General features: G+C 39.8%; 2 protein-coding genes across 6 annotated transcripts in view; one reads left to right on the top strand and one right to left on the bottom strand.

The window, feature by feature from the left end:
* Positions 1-255: 255 nt before the first annotated feature.
* The window catches only part of LOC106164818 (FERM, ARHGEF and pleckstrin domain-containing protein 2), a 70842-nt gene continuing 49265 nt past the window's right edge, over positions 256-21832 (top strand). The window contains exons 1-3 of one of the 4 annotated variants that reach the window (XM_086997933.1): positions 258-548; positions 9562-9648; positions 13935-14085. In XM_086997933.1, coding sequence (XP_086854059.1) covers positions 13990-14085 — 96 coding nt within the window. In that variant the 5' untranslated portion in view covers positions 258-548; positions 9562-9648; positions 13935-13989. Of the gene's footprint in view, positions 549-9561; positions 9649-13934; positions 14086-21832 lie in introns of all 4 variants that reach the window. The other 3 variants (XM_086997936.1, XM_086997935.1, XM_086997934.1) reach the window with 3 other exon arrangements.
* On the bottom strand, positions 16941-21341 carry LOC106178998 (uncharacterized). 2 transcript variants are annotated; one of them, XM_086997712.1, is made up of 3 exons: positions 21142-21341; positions 19459-19610; positions 16941-18521 (listed from the first exon to the last, which is right to left on the bottom strand). In XM_086997712.1, the coding sequence occupies exons 2-3, from the start codon at positions 19536-19538 to the stop codon at positions 17192-17194; spliced, it is 1410 nt and encodes a 469-aa protein (XP_086853838.1). In that variant the 5' UTR covers positions 19539-19610; positions 21142-21341; the 3' UTR covers positions 16941-17191. The 2 variants fall into 2 exon arrangements, with proteins under 2 accessions (XP_086853838.1, XP_013417905.2); XM_013562451.3 differs by lacking the exon at positions 21142-21341 and adding an exon at positions 21040-21061.

The following is a 21832-nucleotide window of genomic DNA, read 5'->3' as shown; positions in this document are numbered from 1 at the left end:
GGGGGTCTTCTTGTCTACTTTGATTTTCTGCCAGCTGTTCTGCCCCTGCTGTGGTTCTTTAACTGTATAATAATTTAAATTTAAGCATTTGAATTGAAAGCAAATGTTTAAGCTGTGAGTCACTGTCTCCAAACCAGCGCGGAGCGGACTTTACCTGTGTTTACCTTGCCGCATAATCTGCGGCTTTAAATATAACAAGGTCAACTCTGTAGAATTGGAGGCTGTTATTTTTACTTTTCCTCCCCCAAAACGGAAGTCTGCTATTTGCATCATTTTTCTCTACGAGTAAGACTACAGAAAATTGCGATGTAATCATAAAAGCAGTTGCAATTTATCCTACCCAATACCAGACAGAAATTGTATATTGAAACAGAAATGGATAGTAAAAGTAGTAATTATTTTTCAAACCGAGGGAAGCAGCGCAATAACTAGCAGCCCACGCTTCCATCGAGTAGCAGCCAGTGTTCTCGTGGCCTATTTCACGTCCTTCTTTACGGATTAAAACATCGCAAGGCGGCCAAGAAACAACTAAGAAAGACAGACACTAGGTAGGTAATGCACTTCGTACACGTCCTGTCTAATTTCCATGTGCAGCGTCGTTTTGCGCGTTGGGAAGTGTGTGACGGGTTCGCGTTCCTGCGAGTGTGATCGATGAAGGATTGAGGGCTTGGCTGACTGGGCAGACCGTGGCTACCTGGATGGAGCTGCCGCTGTTTTATTCCAACCACGAACGCTGTGCCCTACTTAATATCTGCTCCAACATGTCACGAAATTGGGCGGTGGTTTTTATTGCTGCCGATGGCTGAAAAATCAGCCCCGGCAATATGGCTTCTTGACCTTGTTTCTGCCTTGTGAGAGCTTTCAATTAGTCTGCATCTAATCAGTTTTAGATTTATGTCATAATACGTCAGTAGGGTTAACAGGGTACACCTTAATCTCTCAGCCTCTTCTCTGCCTTGGAACAATCACGTAGAAAGCCATTACCTTGAGGATATGAGGAATTGTTAATGTAGGGGAGCACGGCAGAGGGAGCTCGGCATCTTGATTCTTGTGCTGAGGCAGCTGTCAAAAGAACAAGGATTTAATGTTACAAATATTTAGACAGGGTTTCCAAGAAAAACTGGAGCTGATGTAGAACGATTTAATAATTCACATCTGCATGAAAAATTCTTCATGTAAAAAAGTGCATTGATATTGAGAAAAATGCTGGTTTGCTTCTCTGTGAAATGATTCATTTATTGAATAAAATTTTGTTGTTTCTTTTTTGCAGCATTATGTATACATTTCTTTATTTGTTAACATCAGGGCCTGCATGGTATCAACGTGACAAGTGAGAAAGTCACTGCAGGTGTTTATTCTCTAAGTGTTGCTGTCCAAAAAAGTGAATTGAAGTCTATAGTGTCCTCTAGCAGTAGATGTTTGATATTTGGTGAATAGATTTAATGTAAGCTTTTTTGAGATGCTCCATGCTTCAACAAAATGTTCCTGATGTTGTATTTCTAGTGTGATGTTTCCCCAAGATCTCACCTGTCTGTCTTAATGCAAATTGTTGTCATATTTATATTTATATAATATACGCACCTTTATAAATGAAACAGCCAGTTGTCATGGTTAGAACATTTTTTAGTAAACTATGCCATGGCTCAGCTCTAGCATGTTTTATTCTTTGATCAGTGGAGCAGCAGATGTAAGTGCTGAAACATCTCGTTTCTCTGGTTATTCTCCATGTGAACTTTAATATAAGGCTGTAAAAATTCAATGTACATTCTGAATGGCATAGATTTTTAGTGGATTTAGCAAACTTGTCTAAGTTACATCTCTTTCTTTCTTTCCCCCCCTCTCTCTCTATCTGTGTGCGTGCGTGTGTGTGTGTGCGCGCACGCTGACCATTTCTCTGTCAAACCAAATAGTGCTATCAGTACAAAAAGGGCAAGGCTATTTTCTGCTGCCAACAAGCTGTTTTCCACCAGATATTAATGCTTCTTATGACTGGAATCAATATTTATTCTACACTATATTTGTTGTCACTGCTTGTATAGAAAGGTCTATATTAATAGCAAAGCACAGGTGATTTTTCTGTCTTGGGTTTCTGACATGTTATCAAGGCAAAAAGCACTGGATTTGTTACATATTTATATAGTACTCTCCCTTGACTTCCTCTGGAAGGTCATTCATTTCTGTACTTATGCTTATTGCTTGAGGCACAGGAGCAATTTATTTTTTCTTTTAAGATCTGTGATTTCCATATTTTAAATTAATTTATCAGAAATGCATGTATGTCATAAAATGTTTTTCATTCCCAAAACTCCTTTGAGTTTTATTTCAAGACTTTTCATTTCTGTTGCATGTGTTGTTCATGAATCAAATGGCAGGAAAGCAAATGATCACTGGGATTGTATGGCTTTTTAGTTGAAGACGTGCCAAGACTTTGCTGCTGCAGGGTTGAATATATATAAAAATGCTGCTTTCCCTACTGTAGCTAGATACGATGTATTTCTGTTTGAGCATTACTGACCGAGTGGATATTTTCTGGAAACTAGAGTGGAGAAAACAGCTGTGGCTAAGGTGAGGGCTACAGGAATGGAGGTGATGGACTTTGGAATTAATGAGCTGATGGAAATGTAAATAGTAAAGCACTTTCATCTTTGCACTTCACATGATACAGGCAGTGTAAGTATATAAATATATCTGAGCCAGATCAGCAGCAGGTTACTGACTAACACCAGGACCTGAAGATCCACCCTTAATAAAAAAAGATAATAATAATCTCCTAAGTGGAAGTTACAAATTAAATGTATATGAATCAAGCTACAGCAGACTTGTCTTAAAGCTTCTCAGCATGAAAACAAATATACTGTAAGGCATGTGGGTATAGTCTGAAGACTGGTACCTCTGGGAGATCTCCTTGGAGATAACAGGTGCTACAATTAGCTTAATTGCCATATTGACACACAGAGCTATCAGAACATGCGTTTATGTGATTAAACACCTTACTGTTTCTTAACAGGAACTGAGATCTGTATCAGAGGGGGCTGAACTCAATCCCTACTTAAGGTAGTGAGTACTTTTAAACTGTTGTTTACAAGTAGAACAGGTTGGAAGGGCCTAAAAAATCGGTGCATTTTGAAAATACTTCTGGTGTATGTGAACAACAGGTTTTGGTAAAATTTCTATTTTTGATGTTAGGAGCTCCTACGCTCTGTAAAATGTTCATGACAAAAGCAATTTTTTTTTTTTTTTGCAATAAGGTGATTAGATTTAAAAATTAAATTTTCTATCTGGTTTTGATGGTATTACATCCACAATTTCATAAATACATTCCATGTAATTTTTGATAAGGTTACCAGGAGGTGTGATTTCTTAAATCCAGGTAGCTTAATTAGAAAGCATCCCAGTTTAAGGCGTGAGGATGAATCCAGTAATTACACCTTTATATGTTCACTGGGCAGTTGTATATATATACATTCCATGTTGAGAAGGAATGGCAACATTTTTGAGGCACATTAAAACTCATGGTTTGAGGTTAGAAATCCCCTTTATTTACATACCAGTGAAACATAAACCAGATTTGCTAGAGTAGAGCACTGGGAAGTGTTAAGTATTTGTTGACTGGAATTAAGAATTTTTTAGCATATCTTAAATAAAGACAAATGTTGGTGGAACTGGCAATCCAGTGCATATGATATAAGGAATTATAAACCAGATGTATGAACTCAGGGGGCGGGCAGGGGAGGGGGGGTAGGAGTAAATGCTAGACAGTACTGTGTCCTGTGTAAGAATAGACCACTCCACGCTGAGCCAGCTAAATCCACTCTCCAAAAGTGGTCTGTTACTGTGCAGCTAGAAGTAGTATTGATCAGTGCTGTAAATCAATAGTATTAGTGACCATACTTAGGCCAGATAAAACTGTTGCCACATTTTGAAGTTCTAGGCTAGACTGGAGTGCTTTCTCACCAGTGATTTGTATGCTTTTTAGCATTCATTATTAACGTCTAAATGCAATTGTGTTAGTTGTGACTGTGTATTGTGTTGGTTGAGATTGTCTGTCTGTGACTGTTGGAGGGGGAAGGTAGAAGGAAACTTTGTCCGTAACTACATCAGAACTCTTAGTTTATAAGAATTATAGAGCTCAGTTACCTTTTTGTTGTAGATATAGAGGAGCATATCAGAGGGCACAATGTGCTTGATAGACGGCATTGTGTTAGATATGTCAGTATTGACTGTAGGCAGTAGGCTCATTAGCAGCAGTACAATATGATGACATCGATTCTGACATTGTCAGGGAAAGGAGTAGTAATAGTTCCTGTGTGAGAAGCTGTCATCTGCAGACAGATAAGTAAGGTACGGACTGAGTCATTACTGCAATTGATTACTTCAGAGAGAGGAGCAGGACAGGGTCACATAGATAAAGAACTCTGTGGCAGGCACTGTGTCGTGAGAATCAAGGTTGAGAAAGGCTTTAAAGATTATTAATATTAACTTAGCTGCTACTCTGGAAAAGTTCTGCTTTTGAGAACTTTTAACAATTATTCTGGTGGTAGTTGTGATTTTAGGAAGGGGGTGAATAGGTGGAGCAGGGATAGGGGGAGGTGGCACAATTTCATGAGCCTGCTTTTAACCATCAGCTTCTTAAATATTATTATAAATATATTATTAAGAATACATGTTCCTGGCAAATGACATATGCATGAGGAGAGTTTATGAACAGGTTCTTATAAGGAGTTTGAAGACGTGCAGACACCTTTTTGTGGAAGACGCTTTCTGCTCCTTATTCCTTTGCCTCTGTCAGTGAATGAAATCAATGCTGGGTAAGGGGCAGCAGGACTTCAGTATTTCACTCCATCTGATCTGGTCATAAACACAAGTTTGCGGAGATTCCTAGGGGGAACTGAGTTTGAATAAGTTTTTATAATCACTTTTCATCAAGTCAGGTGAGGTTTGTTAGCAGCTCATGTAATACCTGATGTTAAATTTGATGAGTTAATTAAAACACAGAGCAGACTGTGGGAATAGGTGCCTGCAACAGGAACTCATTCTGAAACGGCATCCATTCTGCATCCTTTGTGCCACCCTGAAACTGGCATTGCTGTGGTTGTAGAAAGGAGGCACAGCATCGCTTTGGTTGCAGAATGAATGCTCAGTGATAGGCCAGATGTCGACATGTAAAAGTAACTGTATTATTATTATTTTTTACTCTCAAACAGGGCCGTGCTAGGGACGCAGAAAGGACACCGTCCAGTGTAAAGGAGGCATAAGGAAACAGACATATGGTTATATATGATAGCTTCATGGTTCCTGGGTGCTTAACAGTACTTAAAATGGGAGGCATCCTTGACTCATTGTTTAGGACAGACTTTGAAACCAAAGAGGTGATGTACTAGTTGATGGTTTTACAGAGATATATTTAGTGTCATATAGGATATGAACTTAACATAATTCTCTGTCTCAAAGAGCTGTCAGGATATATAGGGCTATGGACCAGTTCTCAGTCCCAGTGTGTGTAGAATAGTAATAAAGTCACGTAGACTGGAGGAGACAGACGCACAGCTTTCTTATTGCTGTACCAAACCACTCTTAGAGGAAATAAAATGTATTAAGGATAATCGGCAGTTTTATTTCATCTTTGAATTATATACACACATTTGGGTGATGGATCTAAGTTTGGGTTTTCTCTGTAAGTAAAACTACAGATGTCAGAGAGAAAATAATTAAAATAAAATAAAATACCTGTCTCCCCAAGTTATGACCGATTTTTTTTAAAACTGTTGTGCAGCCAGCTTTTTTAAATGTGTTGAGAATGGAATGGAGAGAAATGGGGTTTATTTTATGAGCGTCAGTCACACACATGTTGAATTACACTCTGTTTGTGTAGCAGTTGATATCTGGGGTGTTCCATTTCTACCTGCTGAAGTAGGAACTGTAGAAATCACTGGCTGCGTTTACCTGTGTTGCTGTCTCTATACATCATTAAATAGCAGTTAACTGTGGGTATAGGTTACAGGAAGAGCTGTCTTATATCTCTGCGTTCAGACAGGATTGCCAAAGACCAGAAATTGGTCTTACTTGTGTTGTCTGTCAATTTAATTGCAGAGGTCCTTCAGCAGCCTTCTGATGGCCAAATAGAGATCTTCCATTTCTGATTTAGATCAATCGTCTACACTGACTAACCATATGCATTAAACAGGTAGTCTGATACAGGGTGTGAATCTTCACAGGTCTTCCTGAACAGGACACTTACTGTCTCATTTCTATGGGAAGAGTGTAAGTTGCAGTTGAAGTTCAATGTTCCATAGTAAGTTAGCTGTGTATGAATGGTTTTAGGATCTCATTGCAGCTGGGAGTCCATGGAAACTGTATCCCAGCTTCATCATCTCTGTGACATGAAGAATGCAGAGTGATGAATGAGTGGCTAGGGCCCATGATCTCTCAGTGTGAGGATCTCGAAAGGTACTTGTTATGCCCCTATTTCACACAGAGCACGAATCCCACCAATCGCCATGAATTGACAAATTTCACGATTCGTGGTTGAATCGTTTTCAGTTCGTGAAGTTCTTAACAGATACGTATATATTCGTAGTCAGTTCTTGCACTTCTTGACCAACAGGAGTTGGTGGCAAAAACTTTGATGCCCCTATTTCACACAGACCACGAATCCCACGAACCACCAGGAATTGAAAATTTCAGGATTCGTGGTTGAATCGTAATCAGTTCGTGAAGTTCTTAACAGATTCGTATATACTCGTAGTCAGTTCTTGCAATTCTTAATCAATCGGGAATTCGTGGCAAAAATTTTGAGCTGTTCAAAGTTTTGGCTACGAACTCCCGATTCCAAAAAATCATAGTGAATTTCTGGACAATATTCGTGCGATTCCAACCGAATCCCACGAATATTCGTAACACTATCGCACCTGTATCGTAACTGAATCATAGAGCGGGTCGAATTAGACCAAAAAATTGGCAAAATCTCACGAATTCTCACGAATCGTGAAATTTGTCAATTCCTGGCGATTCATGGGATTCGTGGTCTGTGTGAAATAGGGGCCTTACAGGTGTAGTGTGGTAGTGGACATTGAGAGGTGGTCTGGAGGTTACACTGGTCAGTGTGGCACCTGAAATCTGGAGGTCTAACTTAAAGATACATACAAAGTCAATTTTTTGTCACAAAAACCAACCAAATGCCAGCATATAGTTTCAAGCAGTATAACTAAGAGAATTACCAAAAGGCATTGTTTAATTTTACCCAAAAGTGATGTTTGAACAGATTTTTCTGCTAACATTCTATGCTGTATGTCAATGGGGCAGAAAAGTAGGTCACAAAAGTAGGTTAAATTGACAACCAAAAATTTAAAGAAAGGAGCACTCTTAAGCTCTTTTATGGCTGATCGGGTGATTTATTCAGTTTATCCCTTGGCATGTCGAATTTATTAGAGTCGTGTAAGAAACTCGTAGAAGTGGTTTACATGTGTTACTGGGAATCCACGCTCCACCGATGCTTGGTTCGTATGTACCTTTAAGGGTGGCCTGAGGTCACTTCTGTTAAATGTGTGGGTGAGATTGGCTGTGAACTAGAAAATGAACTAGTTAGTTACTACCTGTTTCTGTTGTGGGCTAGAGTGAAAGCTTAGGGGTGGGCATGACATTGGGGAAAACTGAGGGGTAGGGTGACAGCAGAGAAAGCAGAGGGGCAGGGTGACAGCAGGGGTGGGGTGACAACAGGAAAAGTTGAGGGGCAGGGTGACAGCAGGGGTGGGGTGATAGCTAAGGGGCAGATAGAAAATCTTTTGCTTACTGCCAATTAAGTGAATATGAGGAACAGATTGAGTCTATCATATATCCATATTTCTCGCCAGAGCAATGTCTTTAGAAAGTTGCTGTCAGCAGGAAGTGTGTTCAACCAAGATAACAGTTTATTTTTCATCTGTGGTGGAAGTGACAACTCATTTTCTCTCTTAACTCAAACTGCTGTTCTTACGTAGCTGATACAAATGAGAATACACATCACTGTATAATCTCAGTCAACAATTTTTATGTTATCAGTGATGGAATAAATTTACGTAAGGATCAATAATCTGTTTTTTATGAATACTGCAGTCATTCATCTGAGGCACATCAGATATGGCTGAGGTTTATAGTAATAATTGCTCATTACTGTACATATGATATTACTGGCTCATATCAAGAATCGTCTTTGTGCAGCCACCTCTCCATCTTCTAGTGGAATATTTCCCAATCAGTTGCCAAGATGCATTCCCACTATAAACCATTCTTCCTACTGATTGCCTCACAATTGACTCCCTTGGCTGGTACCATGCGTCAAGTAACTGTTATAACTTAACAAGCATTTAGAACTTGACTCTTATTTTCTACCACTTTCCTCATTGTTGTAGAGTCAATAAGAGTAGAATGTGTGGAATGCCAGTCCTAATAGAAGCCAGCTAACCAGGTGACCCCGAACTCCTCTGTTTTCACACTGGAGTCATATGCTAGAGTTGTGTGTTTCAGTTACTGGACTCCTTTAGTACATGTCTAGCACAGGGGGTGTTAGGTGAAAGGGGGGTTAGTTAGTGGCGTGTGTTCAGTTAGTGGACTTGGGATGTGAGTGTCCTTGTTAGTGTATGACACCTGCTAATGGGGGGGGGGTTATCTTTCTGGGTGTGTGTGGCATTAGGATTTCCAGCTGCAGGTGAATGTGGACTGGGTGTCATGTAGACTGATAAAGATGGGTTGAAGATTTATGAGGAAAGGGACAGTGTGTGTGTGTATGTGCGTGTGTGTGTGGAGACATTTTGCCAAACACCATTTAAAGGTCATACAGTTTAATACAGTGACCAGTACATGGCACAGGTGTGTCCAGTTAACACAGTGACCAGCACACTGCACAGGTGTGTCCAGTTAATGGCTGCTCCTTGGTCAGTGGGTCAATGGATCACTTTGACCTTCTTTCATGTGCTATGGCATGTAAAGTATGTGAAGGGAAGTAATGGAGTCTGGAAGATATTGCCAGTGTTTTCTCCTCTAGTCTGAGGAGAAACTCTCCCCCTTCTTTCCTCAGTGACCCATACATGTCATGTTGAACCCAGTTTATTGGACATCTTATCATGTGTAATAAGTCATAAGAGACCTGTAATCAGTTTTATTAATCACAGTTGACCTGTAATCTTATCATCATGTGTAATTAGCCTAAGACACCTCTGGAGGTTATCTGATAAGTTGGAGGGGGGGGGGGTTGCAGGAGCTGTGGCAGTAGGTGCAAGCTGTGTGTGTGTGTGTGTGTGTGTGTGTGTGTGTGTGTGTGTGTGTGTGTGTACGCGTGCCTGCTTCTGTGTGGGACTTTCTTTATTGCTGTAGATAATATTCTGCAAAAAAAGTTTTAAATTGCAATAATACCACAAAAAAAGAAAATGGAAATGATGAGAATTATAGAAAATTTCTTTATTGCTGTAGATAATATTCTGTCCAAAAATTGTAAACTGCAGGAATACCACAAGGAAAGAAAGTGGAAATGATGAGAATTATAGCATTTTACTGAAATGTAAACTTGCCATTTCTTCTATTTTCCAGTCCAGAGAATTAGTGAGAGAGAGAAAAACTCAATCCTAGAGGTCATTGGCCTCTGCCTAGATAGAGTGGACCATAGTTCTTAGAAAGGTAAGTGTTTCTACAGATGGCCAGGCTATTTATTCCACCTGTACCAGCAGGTCAGCTGGATGAACTGACTTCATAGGAGGTCAGTAAGGATGAGGAGGGGGGGGGGGGGGGGGCTTGCAGTAGAGTGGGAAATTATGTCATGTATACATTTTGCCATGCTTCATTCTTATGATATGATAATCCAGCTGGTTGTACATGTACAGAGCTAGCTGTGTTTGCATGAAACTGGCTGAAAATGTTTTCAGTGAAAGAATTAAAGACAGAGGTGGCCTCGGAGATGTTGTGCGTTAAACTTGAACAGCTCGAGGGAAAGATAGCGGATGTGGGGGAATTTTATCCTTAAAATCAATTAGGACCTATGGAATCCAGTGTGGATGTTGTATTGTGGCAGACGTGATATATTTCCTGAGGCCGTGATGAACGAGAAAAAATCAATTCTTATCTAATGGATTGGAACAGGAGTTGATCATTACTGAGGGAGAGGAAAACCATGTTGGCTGCCAGCAGGGACAAGGAATTTTGCTTTTGGGGGGGGGGGGGGGGCATGAAGAGGTGGCCAGAATAGCTGTTGACTTGCTGAGGTGAGAGAGTTGGTAAGAAGACATGTCATTTCATGCCCATAATTCTGGCAAGAATCTGATTGGAGTGATGTATTTTAACAAATTATTATCACTAAATAGCATCCCATATAATGAGTGTTGAATGTCCAAAAGTTCATTGCTGGGTGATGGTTGAGCAAAAGCTGTTATGTTCCAACTGTCTGTGGACACTTTATCAGTCACAGCAGCTTCTTTTCTATGAACAGTAAACTGGCTGTACATTACCTGTTGTTATATATATATTACCTAGGCTTACATTACGTAACACATGATATGCACTACTTAATTGAAACCCCAGTTGCACAACACAGAAAATGTAAAGTGTTTTTTTTCTGTTTGAACAAAGTCGCGAGAGCAAAGTATGATTCATCACAAAGATGTGTAATCATTGTGGTGACAAAAGCTAGTTTCAGTTTGCCATCTATGTGTTTTGAGAGCCATTCATCTGTGAGATTTCGAAGGCCAATATTGTAGAGTTGCCGTTACACTGTTGAAGTCTAGCAGTCTGTAGTTACCTTCATGTTGGTACCTCATAAAAACACTTCCAGACATTTAACACAGAATAAACCAACGTGTGTACCAAGATATGTGTACTATAGGACTCGGATGTTCATTTCATATTAAACAGCATCAACCTGATAGAATGCCATAGTTTACACAGAATAAACCAATGTTGAATAATTCAGCCAGAGTCAAGTGCACCATCTGGTCTCAGTGTGTGTGAAATCGGCTCTGAGAACCGCTCACTTTACTGACAGCTGCTTGTGTTTCTCGGTGATATAGAAGCAGTGCACAGTCTCTGGAGTAGAAAACTAGATTCCATTCAGAGGCTGTTGGCATGTTCACACAGGGAGTAGATGGACTGAAGGTGCTTAGGGCCTGGTTACGTCAATGGTGCAGTTGTAGTACAGGTCCGGAATGTTTTGGTTTAACATCAAAGTTGAAGATGTCCACATGGAATCATTATGCTCATTAACCAGCTTGGGTACAGTGAGCATTGCTAGCTTTATTTTGATGCAAAAGCTCGGTCTTTTGGTGCCTGCTGAAAATCGCTCAGTCTGTATTCACCTTTGATTGCGTGCTGAGTAGTGACTGCAGTCAGTATTAATTGGTTATTATTCAAGGGAATTCATCACTTATTCCAGGCACTGGTAATTAAGAGGCTGTCCCACTGGGGAGACAGTTTTAATTTATAGGCTTTTTCATAATTAACAAGTTTATGGGAATTTTCACGTAATATGGAAATTTTCAAGTAATTCTCATATTAAAAAGATGCATTTAAAGTCATGTTTTTGCCATAAAATCCAACTAAATGCCACCATATGGTTTCAGCTAGTACAACCTAGGGTATTGTTTCACATTTCCTGAAAAATGATATATGAATGAATTTTTTCCTCTTGTTCTGTGCTTTAAATATCCATTAGCAATCGCATTTGAATAAGTATGCAATTTGCATGCGCAGCTATACATCCATAAGTGGGAGTAAACGTGATGATTATTCAATGCTCATGTAGTACTACCTCATTTAGCAGATTTTTATGAACTAGGAGGCCAAATAAATAGATCAATTTACGACCAAAATAATGGAAGGAGGTGCATTTTTAAAGGCGTTGATAGATGCTGTGAAGCTTAGGCTGGAGCACCTGTAGAAATATTGGTTGGACCTGTTAAGCATGGGCTGTAGTATAGCCTGTGTATGTCTAGGGTGTAAACCGACCTCTTGGCCGGCTTCTCCAGGTGAAGCGTGAGCTGATCTGGATGTAAATATCTCTTAGAGGTTGCCATACGTTCATGTACACAGCAAGTAGCAGGTTGTAAGTCTGGCAGGAATACGGTGTGAGGGCAGTGGAACTTTTAACTTCTTAGAGCACATTCAGAACAAGATGATCCATGGACTAACAGATCTGCTGATCAAATATGGCCGATGCACTTAAAAGTAATACCCACTAATTCCCTGATGGATTCCCCACCTTTACATATGAAGTCCATGCAAGGGCCTGCTGATTACACCATGGAGTAAAGATTTGTTAGCCTGCGGATCGTCTTGCTCTGAATGCGCTCACACATGGAGGTGTTAATTTCTTACATGAAAGTGTTAACTTCTCTCATGGAGTTGTTAACGCTCACATGGAGATATTCACATACTAGTATTTGAATAGGAATGCACATATCCATATTGCCAGAACTTGTTCTCTATATACATGTATGTTTTTGATGTCTTTTTTATGTAGTATTAAATTGGCAAGTTCTGTGTATTCGCATGTTCTAGCTAAAACAGGCCTTATAAACGGAATATCTGTTTGTGATGATGATTTAATGGCAGTTTCATGGTCTGACGGTTAAAATACTGGCTGTGAGCATCCCATTATTCACTGAGAATCACAAGTCCCCTCATTTGCCCTTTCTGCACATTTCCACATGTGCCTGAGATTATCGCGAGCGTATTGCGTAGATTAAAGAACTGAGATGGAAGATTTTAGAATACTGTTACCATTATTCTGATTATCAAGGCATTCCGTTAGGTGCCCAGTGACATTTGAAGTCCACTCTCAAGTTTAAACTGTTGAAACCTTTACTTGGCACTAATCTGCATCAGAAAAACACTGGCATTTCACTTGATATCATGTACTTGAGGTAAAAGGTATCCTTCCCAAACAGACAGGTTTGCTATCCACAGAAGGGTCACCTGTGTTATGGCCTATTTCTGTAGAGGTGGAGGGGGGGGGCTTGTCAACACATTAGGAAATGGTGACCACCGAAGGGTCACCTGTGTATGACCTGTGTCTGGGGGGGGGGGGGTCGGGGAGGGGGTTACTGTATAAGGGAATGGCCATGGCCACAAAAGGGTCACCTGTGTTATAGCCTGCCTACATTGGGGGGGGGGGGGGGGTAGCTTGTCAACACATCAAGAAATGGTGACCATAGAAGGGTCACCTGTGTTATGGCCTCAGGAAATGGTGACCATAGAAGGGTCACCTGTGTTATGGCCCAGGAAATGGTGACCATAGAAGGGTCACCTTGTCAACAAATCAGGGAATAGTGGAATTGGCTGTTGCAGTGGGAGCATGGCCTGTTTTCTTTACAGGTTTTGTGGGAAGGAGTACATTTGAAACATCTAACTGGCTAAATTTTTTTTCCACTGAAAGAAACCAAACAGTTTGCACTGACTAGTGGTATGAGGGACCGTGCTGTAAAGTTTCAAACTCGCCTGGTTTACATGAGTTTTTCAGCTCAGCAGCCAATGCCGTTCTAATTGACAAAGCAGTTGCTACCATGTTTTCCAGAATTCTGGCCAATATTTTCTAAAAACCACAACAGTCTATACTTATTGGCATTGTCCAAGAGCTTAAAGTATCTTTTCTCCCAATTCCTTTACATAGAATTTTACTGGCATTCAAATACCAATAGCTTGATACTGCTTTGGCTGCTACAGTAACTGATCTTTAGGTTCTAGTTCTCTCCTCTTTCTACTTTTCTAGTTCCATGGTTAGAAGTGGCCAGTTTGGCAGACAACATGCATTTGACTGTGTATGGATCCAGTATGAATCATATTTTGGCCCCATTTTGATACAGAATAAAGAATAGACTCAACAATGAGAAGTGATTAAATGTGAGCCTAGAAATCAATCACATCAACGGACCATCAGTATTTGTCATTAATTGTAATGATATTTTTCTGTTTTTTAGCCACAAGATGTCATTGTTATGGCAAGACAAACCGCATCCTAAGTAAGCCTCCACAATGAGCACTGGGAATGCCAGCCCACAGAAGGGCGGGAAGATGATGAACATCAAAGTTCTCATGTTAGATGACTCTGAGCAGATATTTCAGCTACCGGTGAGTAAATGAAGGTGGGATAGAGGTGGGATAGAGATGGGATGGATTTGGCACTAACTTGGGATGTTTAGACTTAGGCTGGGCTCCCATACCTCGATCGATCTAACAGGATCAATCCATCTGCAAAGGGTTTCTTGCTAAATTGCTTTCAGCTTAAGAAGCTTACATGTCTGGCATGTCTACTGAAGCTGCTAAACGATAACTAATTAAGCCGAGCAGCTTCAGTAAGCATGACAGACATCTAAGCCACTTAAGTTGATTGCAATTTAGCAAGAATCCCCTCGGAGATAGATCGATTCCCAGTTAGTACAATGGGGTCTGGGAATGGTCCCTTATGCTATGTATTTATCTACAACCAATTTCATATATCATATATATGATGATTATGATAAATCCTTTTCTGTTAGATAAATTGTCAATGTCTGACATTGGCTTACTGGCTAACTGCCTGTCCAAACAACTTCTGCTACATTAACTGAGCCAAAAGATCCAATAATGTTTCTTGCCACAAAACAACAAACACAGCAGTTTCTCCTGTAGATGGTGGCAGAGAGCCATTGCTGCCCATTGTGTGCTATTGATTTTTATTATAGGAACTGTGGTGGGCAAGTCTGTGTGCTCAGGCTGTACTACACAGCTACCAGACCCCCCCCCCCCCCCCCCCCCCCCCTTTTGACTAAAAATCTGACATCTTTAGATTCTTATTTCAGCTACTTGTCTTAACAAGGCCCACTAGGCTGTAGCCTACTACTGGAAAAAAATAGTCAACAAATGATCGTAAATTTTAGTTTTGTTTTCTATAGTAGTCTGCACTCACTCGCTTGCTGGACTCTTTTAAAATTAAAGAGGTAGAAAACCTTTCAGGACATGTCAGCTCATGGCATTTTTTGGTCAAGAATGAACATTTATTAATAAAGGAATCACAGAAAACCTCAATGAATTATGTTTTCAACTTAAAAGGAAAGTATTTTGATACAATTGGATTCATGAACAAAGTAATGAGAAAATGTCTGCTTGTTTAGAAATTAGACAAGTGTTAAAAAATTATGTTGTTGCATTCCGTTTTTTTTTTTTTTTTTTTTGTTTTCAAGAGAAATTTTTAAGATATTTCTTTAACACTCTAAGAGATAATGGCAGTGTCTCTTGCAGAAGGTGTGTACTGAACAAAAATTATTTATGCACTCATTTATCCACTAGTTATTAAAAAAACTCGTCAGGGGTGAGGGGGCTAAAACTTAAAGCTAGCTGCTAAAATTTTGGACATAAAACCAGGTAAACAGTCTTTAAGAATGAAATACAACTTAGCCAGTAGAGTCTAAGTAACTTAAGATATTTTCGTGGAGCAATGTCCAACAGATCCAGACATGGTGAGTGGAGGGCATCCACAGTTTTAGTACTGATACAGATGGGAAGCAGCACTCCTGGTCAGTATCTTAATATGGAGGAATAGAAATAGATAGTGTTGACTGGGGTTATGACATTTTGAAGGGAATGTGAAGTCTCTTGTGAATTAGAGATAGGCTTTTCTTTCTCAGAGATTGGGTACACATTTAAGCACATGTACACATACGTGCAAACACACACACACACACACACACACACACACACACACACACCCTTTGCTGTGGTCAGACATGTTATATTACTGACAGATGATACAGGTTAATACAGAATGTTGGTGAGCAGGAACATTGATTTTCTCTCCTGTGCTGCCCACTGCTAACAGCTGTGAGGAGGCAAAACATTGGTGATGCTATAAGTAAACACATATGACTACTGTGAGGACGTGTATATTTTATTTATAGGTGAACTGTGTAGATTTATATGTTTACATAATATAGTTTCTCATATGTATGTGCATGTGCACTCCTGCAAATCTGTAACATTCTAATACCAGAACCCCATATGCCAATTAGATTATCAGAGTATCCTTTAATTGAACGTGCTGTTTTTACAATTGGTTTCTTTGTCACGGTCTGTCAGTTATTTCTCATTATCTGCCGATGCTGTAGATAAAAGCTGTACCTCAGATCAGGCTTGCTGTGTCCTTACATTGATTTCTGGAAGGAAAACATCATCAATATTATCTAATTGATGGTGAGTGCTGAGTGAGAGAGTAAACAGTCTCATGAAGTGTGTACACAGCTCTGTTGGTCTAATGGTATTACAATGGTAAACAAATCCCGGACTCCAGTCAAAATCCAATAGGAAGGCAGTTCTCTTGAGTTGGACCAGTGGCAAAATAATGTATCAAGTATTCACAAACTACTGAAGATGAGAAGATTTTTATTATGTAAAATCCTTGCTGTCCTAGTTAATAGGGATCTTTAAGAAAATATTGAAGGTATTGGTCACATTGTATTGAATGGCACTGTCAATATTAGGCCATTTAACACTGAAAGGAACAAGTGAGATGCTTCCACAAGTAGCTAACACAAACGGTTGAATAAATGTACTTAGCTAGAATGTCTTGACTTGATTTCACATTAAGGAATGCGTATGGTCATTAAATCTGTGCGTTATGTGATCCGGTTTTTACCCGACTTCAGCTGGTAGCTCCTTAAAATTCTCAGGAAAATTAAGTTAACCTGCACTTGAAATTGACCCTCCTGATATTAGATTACTTAAATTTCAATCTAAATGTTTATCTTTAAATAATTAGCAGTTAGACAGGCTTAAATTATATAGAACTTTTTATTATGTTGTAAGCAGACAGGTGGCAGTGATGTCTCTGGGTGAGGATTGTGCTGGTTGTGCTGTCTCACCTAACATACTAGGTCTGAAATGGGATTTGATTATCAGTTTGGAAGGGAGGGCAGTGACATCTGAAAGAGTAATTTATTCAAAAACAACTAATATTTCTGAAATGCTTTTGTTTTATTTGACAAAAAAATAATTTTTCCCTTTTTGGGAAAAATGCAACCTTCAGACACATAAGTGCTTTCTATTGTATCATATCTTCCATTTAAATAAAGTTAAAACTGAATGCTGTATTTTTATTTGACAAAAATAAACCTTTTTGGAAAAATGCACCCTTCACTTAATTTGTATCATTTCTTCCATTTTAATCAAGTTATAAAGTTGGTAATTATTGTTGTAATGATTATCACAGTTCATCATGGGAATCCCTGGAATTTGAGGCTAATGACTGTGTATTAGATGTAGGATCCAAATTGTCTGTAGACTGAATTGTTTGATTTATATTGCCTTTGTTCCCCTCAGCTGTATTTGCTGTGCTGTTATCTTTATGAAAAACATTATTTGCGATTTCGTGGAGTATCATGTCTACAGCATCGTGGTGCCCCCTGGTGAGTGGAGGGTACGAGTACTGCAGCAGTGGTGCTGCGGCCACCAGGTGTCTTTGCATGTCTTGTATCTGGTCACTGGTCACCCTATTCAGGACGTGAAGGATGCTGACCCCTGCCTTGATGTTCTCCTCTGGAATACTGACCGTGAACTTGGAGTAGTCGATGCTGGCACTGAAAGGATACTTCACTTTGTTTTTGAATTCGAATATCACAGGAATGCAGCCAGACAAGATGGCGTCGTAGAAAGATTTCCTTGTTGGTGAGTCGCCTGACGGTTGTACACAGAACACGGCATGTTTCATCCACAGCATGGTGGTGTTCCTGTGCCTTCCCTGGCACTCTGGTGTCTTCAGCCACACCATCTCCGTCTCCTCTCCACGGCCTCTTGCCGCCTTGTGCTCAGTGTAGCTAACAACAGTGGCAGGCGGGAACTGATCCAAGATGAGGTTACGAAATGGATTGGACCTGCGTTCTCCTGCAGCCATGAAGACCTTCACTGTCCTGGTGTGGTTGTACAGCCAGGAGTGCAGTGCGGGGGCGGTGATATTCTCCTCCTGTATAAAATGTCCATAGGAGGGGTAGGGGGCCACAACCAGCTCTCCTGTCACGTTATAGTACTTCCTGTTGTTTTCTACCACTTCCTGCTCTATCCCCACCCAGGTGACCAGGCGGCTGTCTGGGTGCCTCAATGTGGGGCAGTTAATAGAGTACTGCTCACGCTCTATCTTAGACAAAATACCAAAGTGAGGCTTGGAGGGGAAGTGCTCCCCCCACTCACCTCTTAGGTATGCATACAGTTGCTCCAGCTGATCATAGTCCCCCTGACGACAAAAACATGTAAGAGCACTATAGAAAGGGATGTAGAATAGGTCCGCCTCACTGGGGTTGTTTGTGCGCTGTGTACTGTGCATGAGTTTATGATGCATAAGGACCTCTAGTGAGAACTGGTGGGTGTCACGTATACTCAAGGGGCCATCTTGGTACAGCTGCTCTCCCATGCCTTGGTGGAGCAGGTCAAAGCAGTAGTTGCGTAGATTGGCACAGTTCAGGAGGTCAGAGGTGAACCGCAGCGGGAGGTCGTACACATACACTCTGTAATCTGGTATAGAAGTGACAGGTTGGTTGGCCCTGGAATAGACATTGGTGACATGAGACACACTTAAACCAAGGGGTTTTATCAGCAAACCGTCCAGCCGTCATCTGGACAGCTGCCAGTATCACTGGACAGCTTATGTTTTTTTGTTTTTTTTTGAAAATATGATGGCTTTAGGCATACTTGGACTCTCAGAAATTTTGTAGGAAATTACAGGTGGTAATTTTGGACGGCCTGTCCCAATCTTGGGAAAAGCCCTGACTTAAACATTCACCTGAAGTGTGGGGAGGAGGCAGGGGGGTCTGAAACTTAACTTACCATACAGGTGCAGGTGACATGAGATATGTCCACAATACCTGGGTTTTTAGATGAGGTATGAGTTTGGGGGGGGGGAGAGGTCTGTTTTTTTTTTTTTGTGGCAACACAGTTATAATATCATAGATAACACAGCAGCCTGGTATATTGGTATGTTATGTACAATATCTAAAAGAAATACCATCATTTAATCTGTTATATGTAGATTGTCTGTTCTGTCAAATTATACAAGTTATCCTATGCACCTAGGTTCAGACTGTGGGGGCTGGGGTGACTGTTTTCTGTGACACTGTGAAGATACAGACAGTGATAAGAGACTATCAGAACTTTCTGTCTAGTCGTGCTGCACTTTGTGACCCCTCTTTGTGTCTAGTCACCTCAGGACACGCCTGCGTGAATGACTTCATGTAATAAAAGTAGAGGCAGATATCAAAAAAAGATCTTGTTTAATTTTTGAATTGGATGATTGTGCTAGTTTGGTTTTTAGTGTCTTTAGTTTCCCCCCCTTCTCAAATAAAGAGTTAAATGTTATATTTGTAAGAAAATGCAGTTAAAGGCTAATTCTGATTTCACTTAAGTTTTACCGTTTCTTTTCTTATAGACATATACCTTGTCACATAAACAAGCTAAGAAGGGAAAAAAAATGTGGGATCTCACCTCTGTGTGTCTTGGTTGTCACATATGTGCTGACCAGTGGCTATTGTAGCCAAGATGACCAAACTGAACACTGAGATCATGGCTATAACTGGACAATGACTGGCCGTTCACAAGTCTTGGCTAGTGGGCATCTTGTCTTTCAATAGAGGTTGCTGGAAGTAAAGATACCTTCTAGTTTATATATATGCATATTGACTTATCTCAATCATCGACAGTTTTTATCCAGTCATAGTTAAGTATTTTGCGTAACTGTTGTAGTTCTTGATACCCAGATGCCACTGACTAAGACACAGTATCGCAGTATCAACCTGTTCCTCTAGGCCATGACTGCACATACATCAGACTAGGGAAAAAACATAGTGCTGGAAATTTTATAACTTAATGGGGTACCTCCCTTTTTGGCATCTAAAATGTGTATTGTAGCAGAGTTATTATTGCTGTTTGGCAGGTTATACTGCACTTTACAAAAGGCCGGGATCAAAGGAGACAAAGCAGAGTCGAGACTGCTTGAACAACAGACGCTATTCATAGGGGAAATACATTATGTACTGACAGTCAATAAAAATGCATATGAAAACTTTGGTTTTTTTTTTTTTTTTTTTTTTTTTTTTTTTTTTTTTTTTTACCGAGAATCGATTCCAACCATATAAATGAGTACAAATGCACTTGTTTGGTCATAAGAGAGGGGACTGACCACTATTTCATATTTCACACTAAAACTTTTATTTTCTTAAAGGGATAATAACTCTTCGTTTTGGTCAAAAAATGAATTTTCCTGGAGTAAACAACAATTTTCCCATACTAAGCAATGGTTAATGAATCCATTTTTACATTCAAAGTTAGTCCCTGGTTTTTTCTAAAAAAGTTTGTTTTTTTGTCAATGGAAGTCACGTGATCTGAAGACAAGCTCAGGTATCAGAATAATAGCTATAACTGCTGTTTTTGTTGTAAAACAGAATATATTGTATTTCCATGAGTTGTTCACAATGTTTTTTACTGTGAAATAAAGATATCATACGAAGAGTTATTATCCCTTTAATGTGCCAAAGGAACTCTAAATATTATTTGATAAATAAATGCGTTTTCATTGACTCTCAGTATATATTAAAACATTTTGCTGGAGATTCTGCTGTCTTTCACTTACCTGTCTTAGAATACGGTTATAACTTATAACTATAAGTTACTATAAGTAACTGGCTCGCGCTGCCAGTAATTACGCGGCGGGATATTCAGTGCACAGACCGTGATCATAAGACATACCGAAAATAGAAAATAGAAAATAGACATTGCATGTGAACGAAGCCTTAATCTTTTCCATGGGCTAAAGTTATCTAACTTTCAGATATATAATTTTATCACACAATTTATATCTTTATAGCATTTGAGGTGATTTTACTACATAGAATAAAACTATGGAGAAGCCTGGTTTTTAATTTGTTGATATCACTAAATAGAAATGTTCTAATTTTAAGAAATAATGCCTTCTAAAAAAGTATCTGTAAAATTCACAAATTTCACCACTGAAAAGGTCAAGTCATTACTGTATAGAAAGATGAGGTAGCTGGCTGGTTTTTCATTTACTTGTCTTAGAATATAGGAAGATGAGACTGCTTGCTGTTCCTTCACTTACCTGTTTTAGAAAATAGAAAGATGAAGTAGCTTGCTGAACATTCTTTCACTTACCTGTCTTAGAACATAGAAAGAGGAGGAAGCTGGCTGTTCCTTCACTTCGCTCTTTTAGCAATGGGGTTACATTGGTGTCCCTATACTCCACTCTCTCACGAGAGAAGACAAAGATACAGTCCTTGTTTTCCTCTTTTCACCACTGCTAGTAATGACCAACACTGAATGACTTCATATTAAACTAGATGTCCTTTATGTCCAACAATAGAAGTGACCATCAATTATCTCTGCTAGCTGACCTGAAGAGATTGTATTCTGTGGTCGGTTAAGAGATGGTATCTTCTAATTACTGCACAGGAGTGGTGTTAGTGCCGATTGCTGTGATCTACATGATGGGGTCTTCAGATGATATCTCCCCTGTATCTGACAGCCATCTCTCTCTCTACAGGGTACTCCATAGCTCTGTTCACTGTTATCACTGTGGCCCCACTTTCTACAGTCATTTCTTTCTACAGGGTTCTCCATAGCTCTATTTACTTTCATAACTGGGTTTTCTACAATTCGCTCTGTGTTCACTGTAGCCCACATGAGCTTTTTCCGTGGAAAAGCAGAATTCCATGTTTTTTTAATTCAATTCTGACTGCTCCTGTGATTCCTCAAGGTTAGGTGTTGGGTCCCATGATAGATGTTTTTGTTTTTGTTTTTTTTTTTTTTGAAACCTAGGGTCATGTCTGCTATAATCAATGTGGTC

The sequence above is a fragment of the Lingula anatina genome, chromosome 10, assembly GCF_051362555.1.
Source record: "Lingula anatina isolate TDL-2025a chromosome 10, LinAna3.0, whole genome shotgun sequence".
Lineage (NCBI taxonomy): Eukaryota > Metazoa > Brachiopoda > Lingulata > Lingulida > Lingulidae > Lingula > Lingula anatina.
This window is presented reverse-complemented; position numbering and strand designations above follow the sequence as displayed.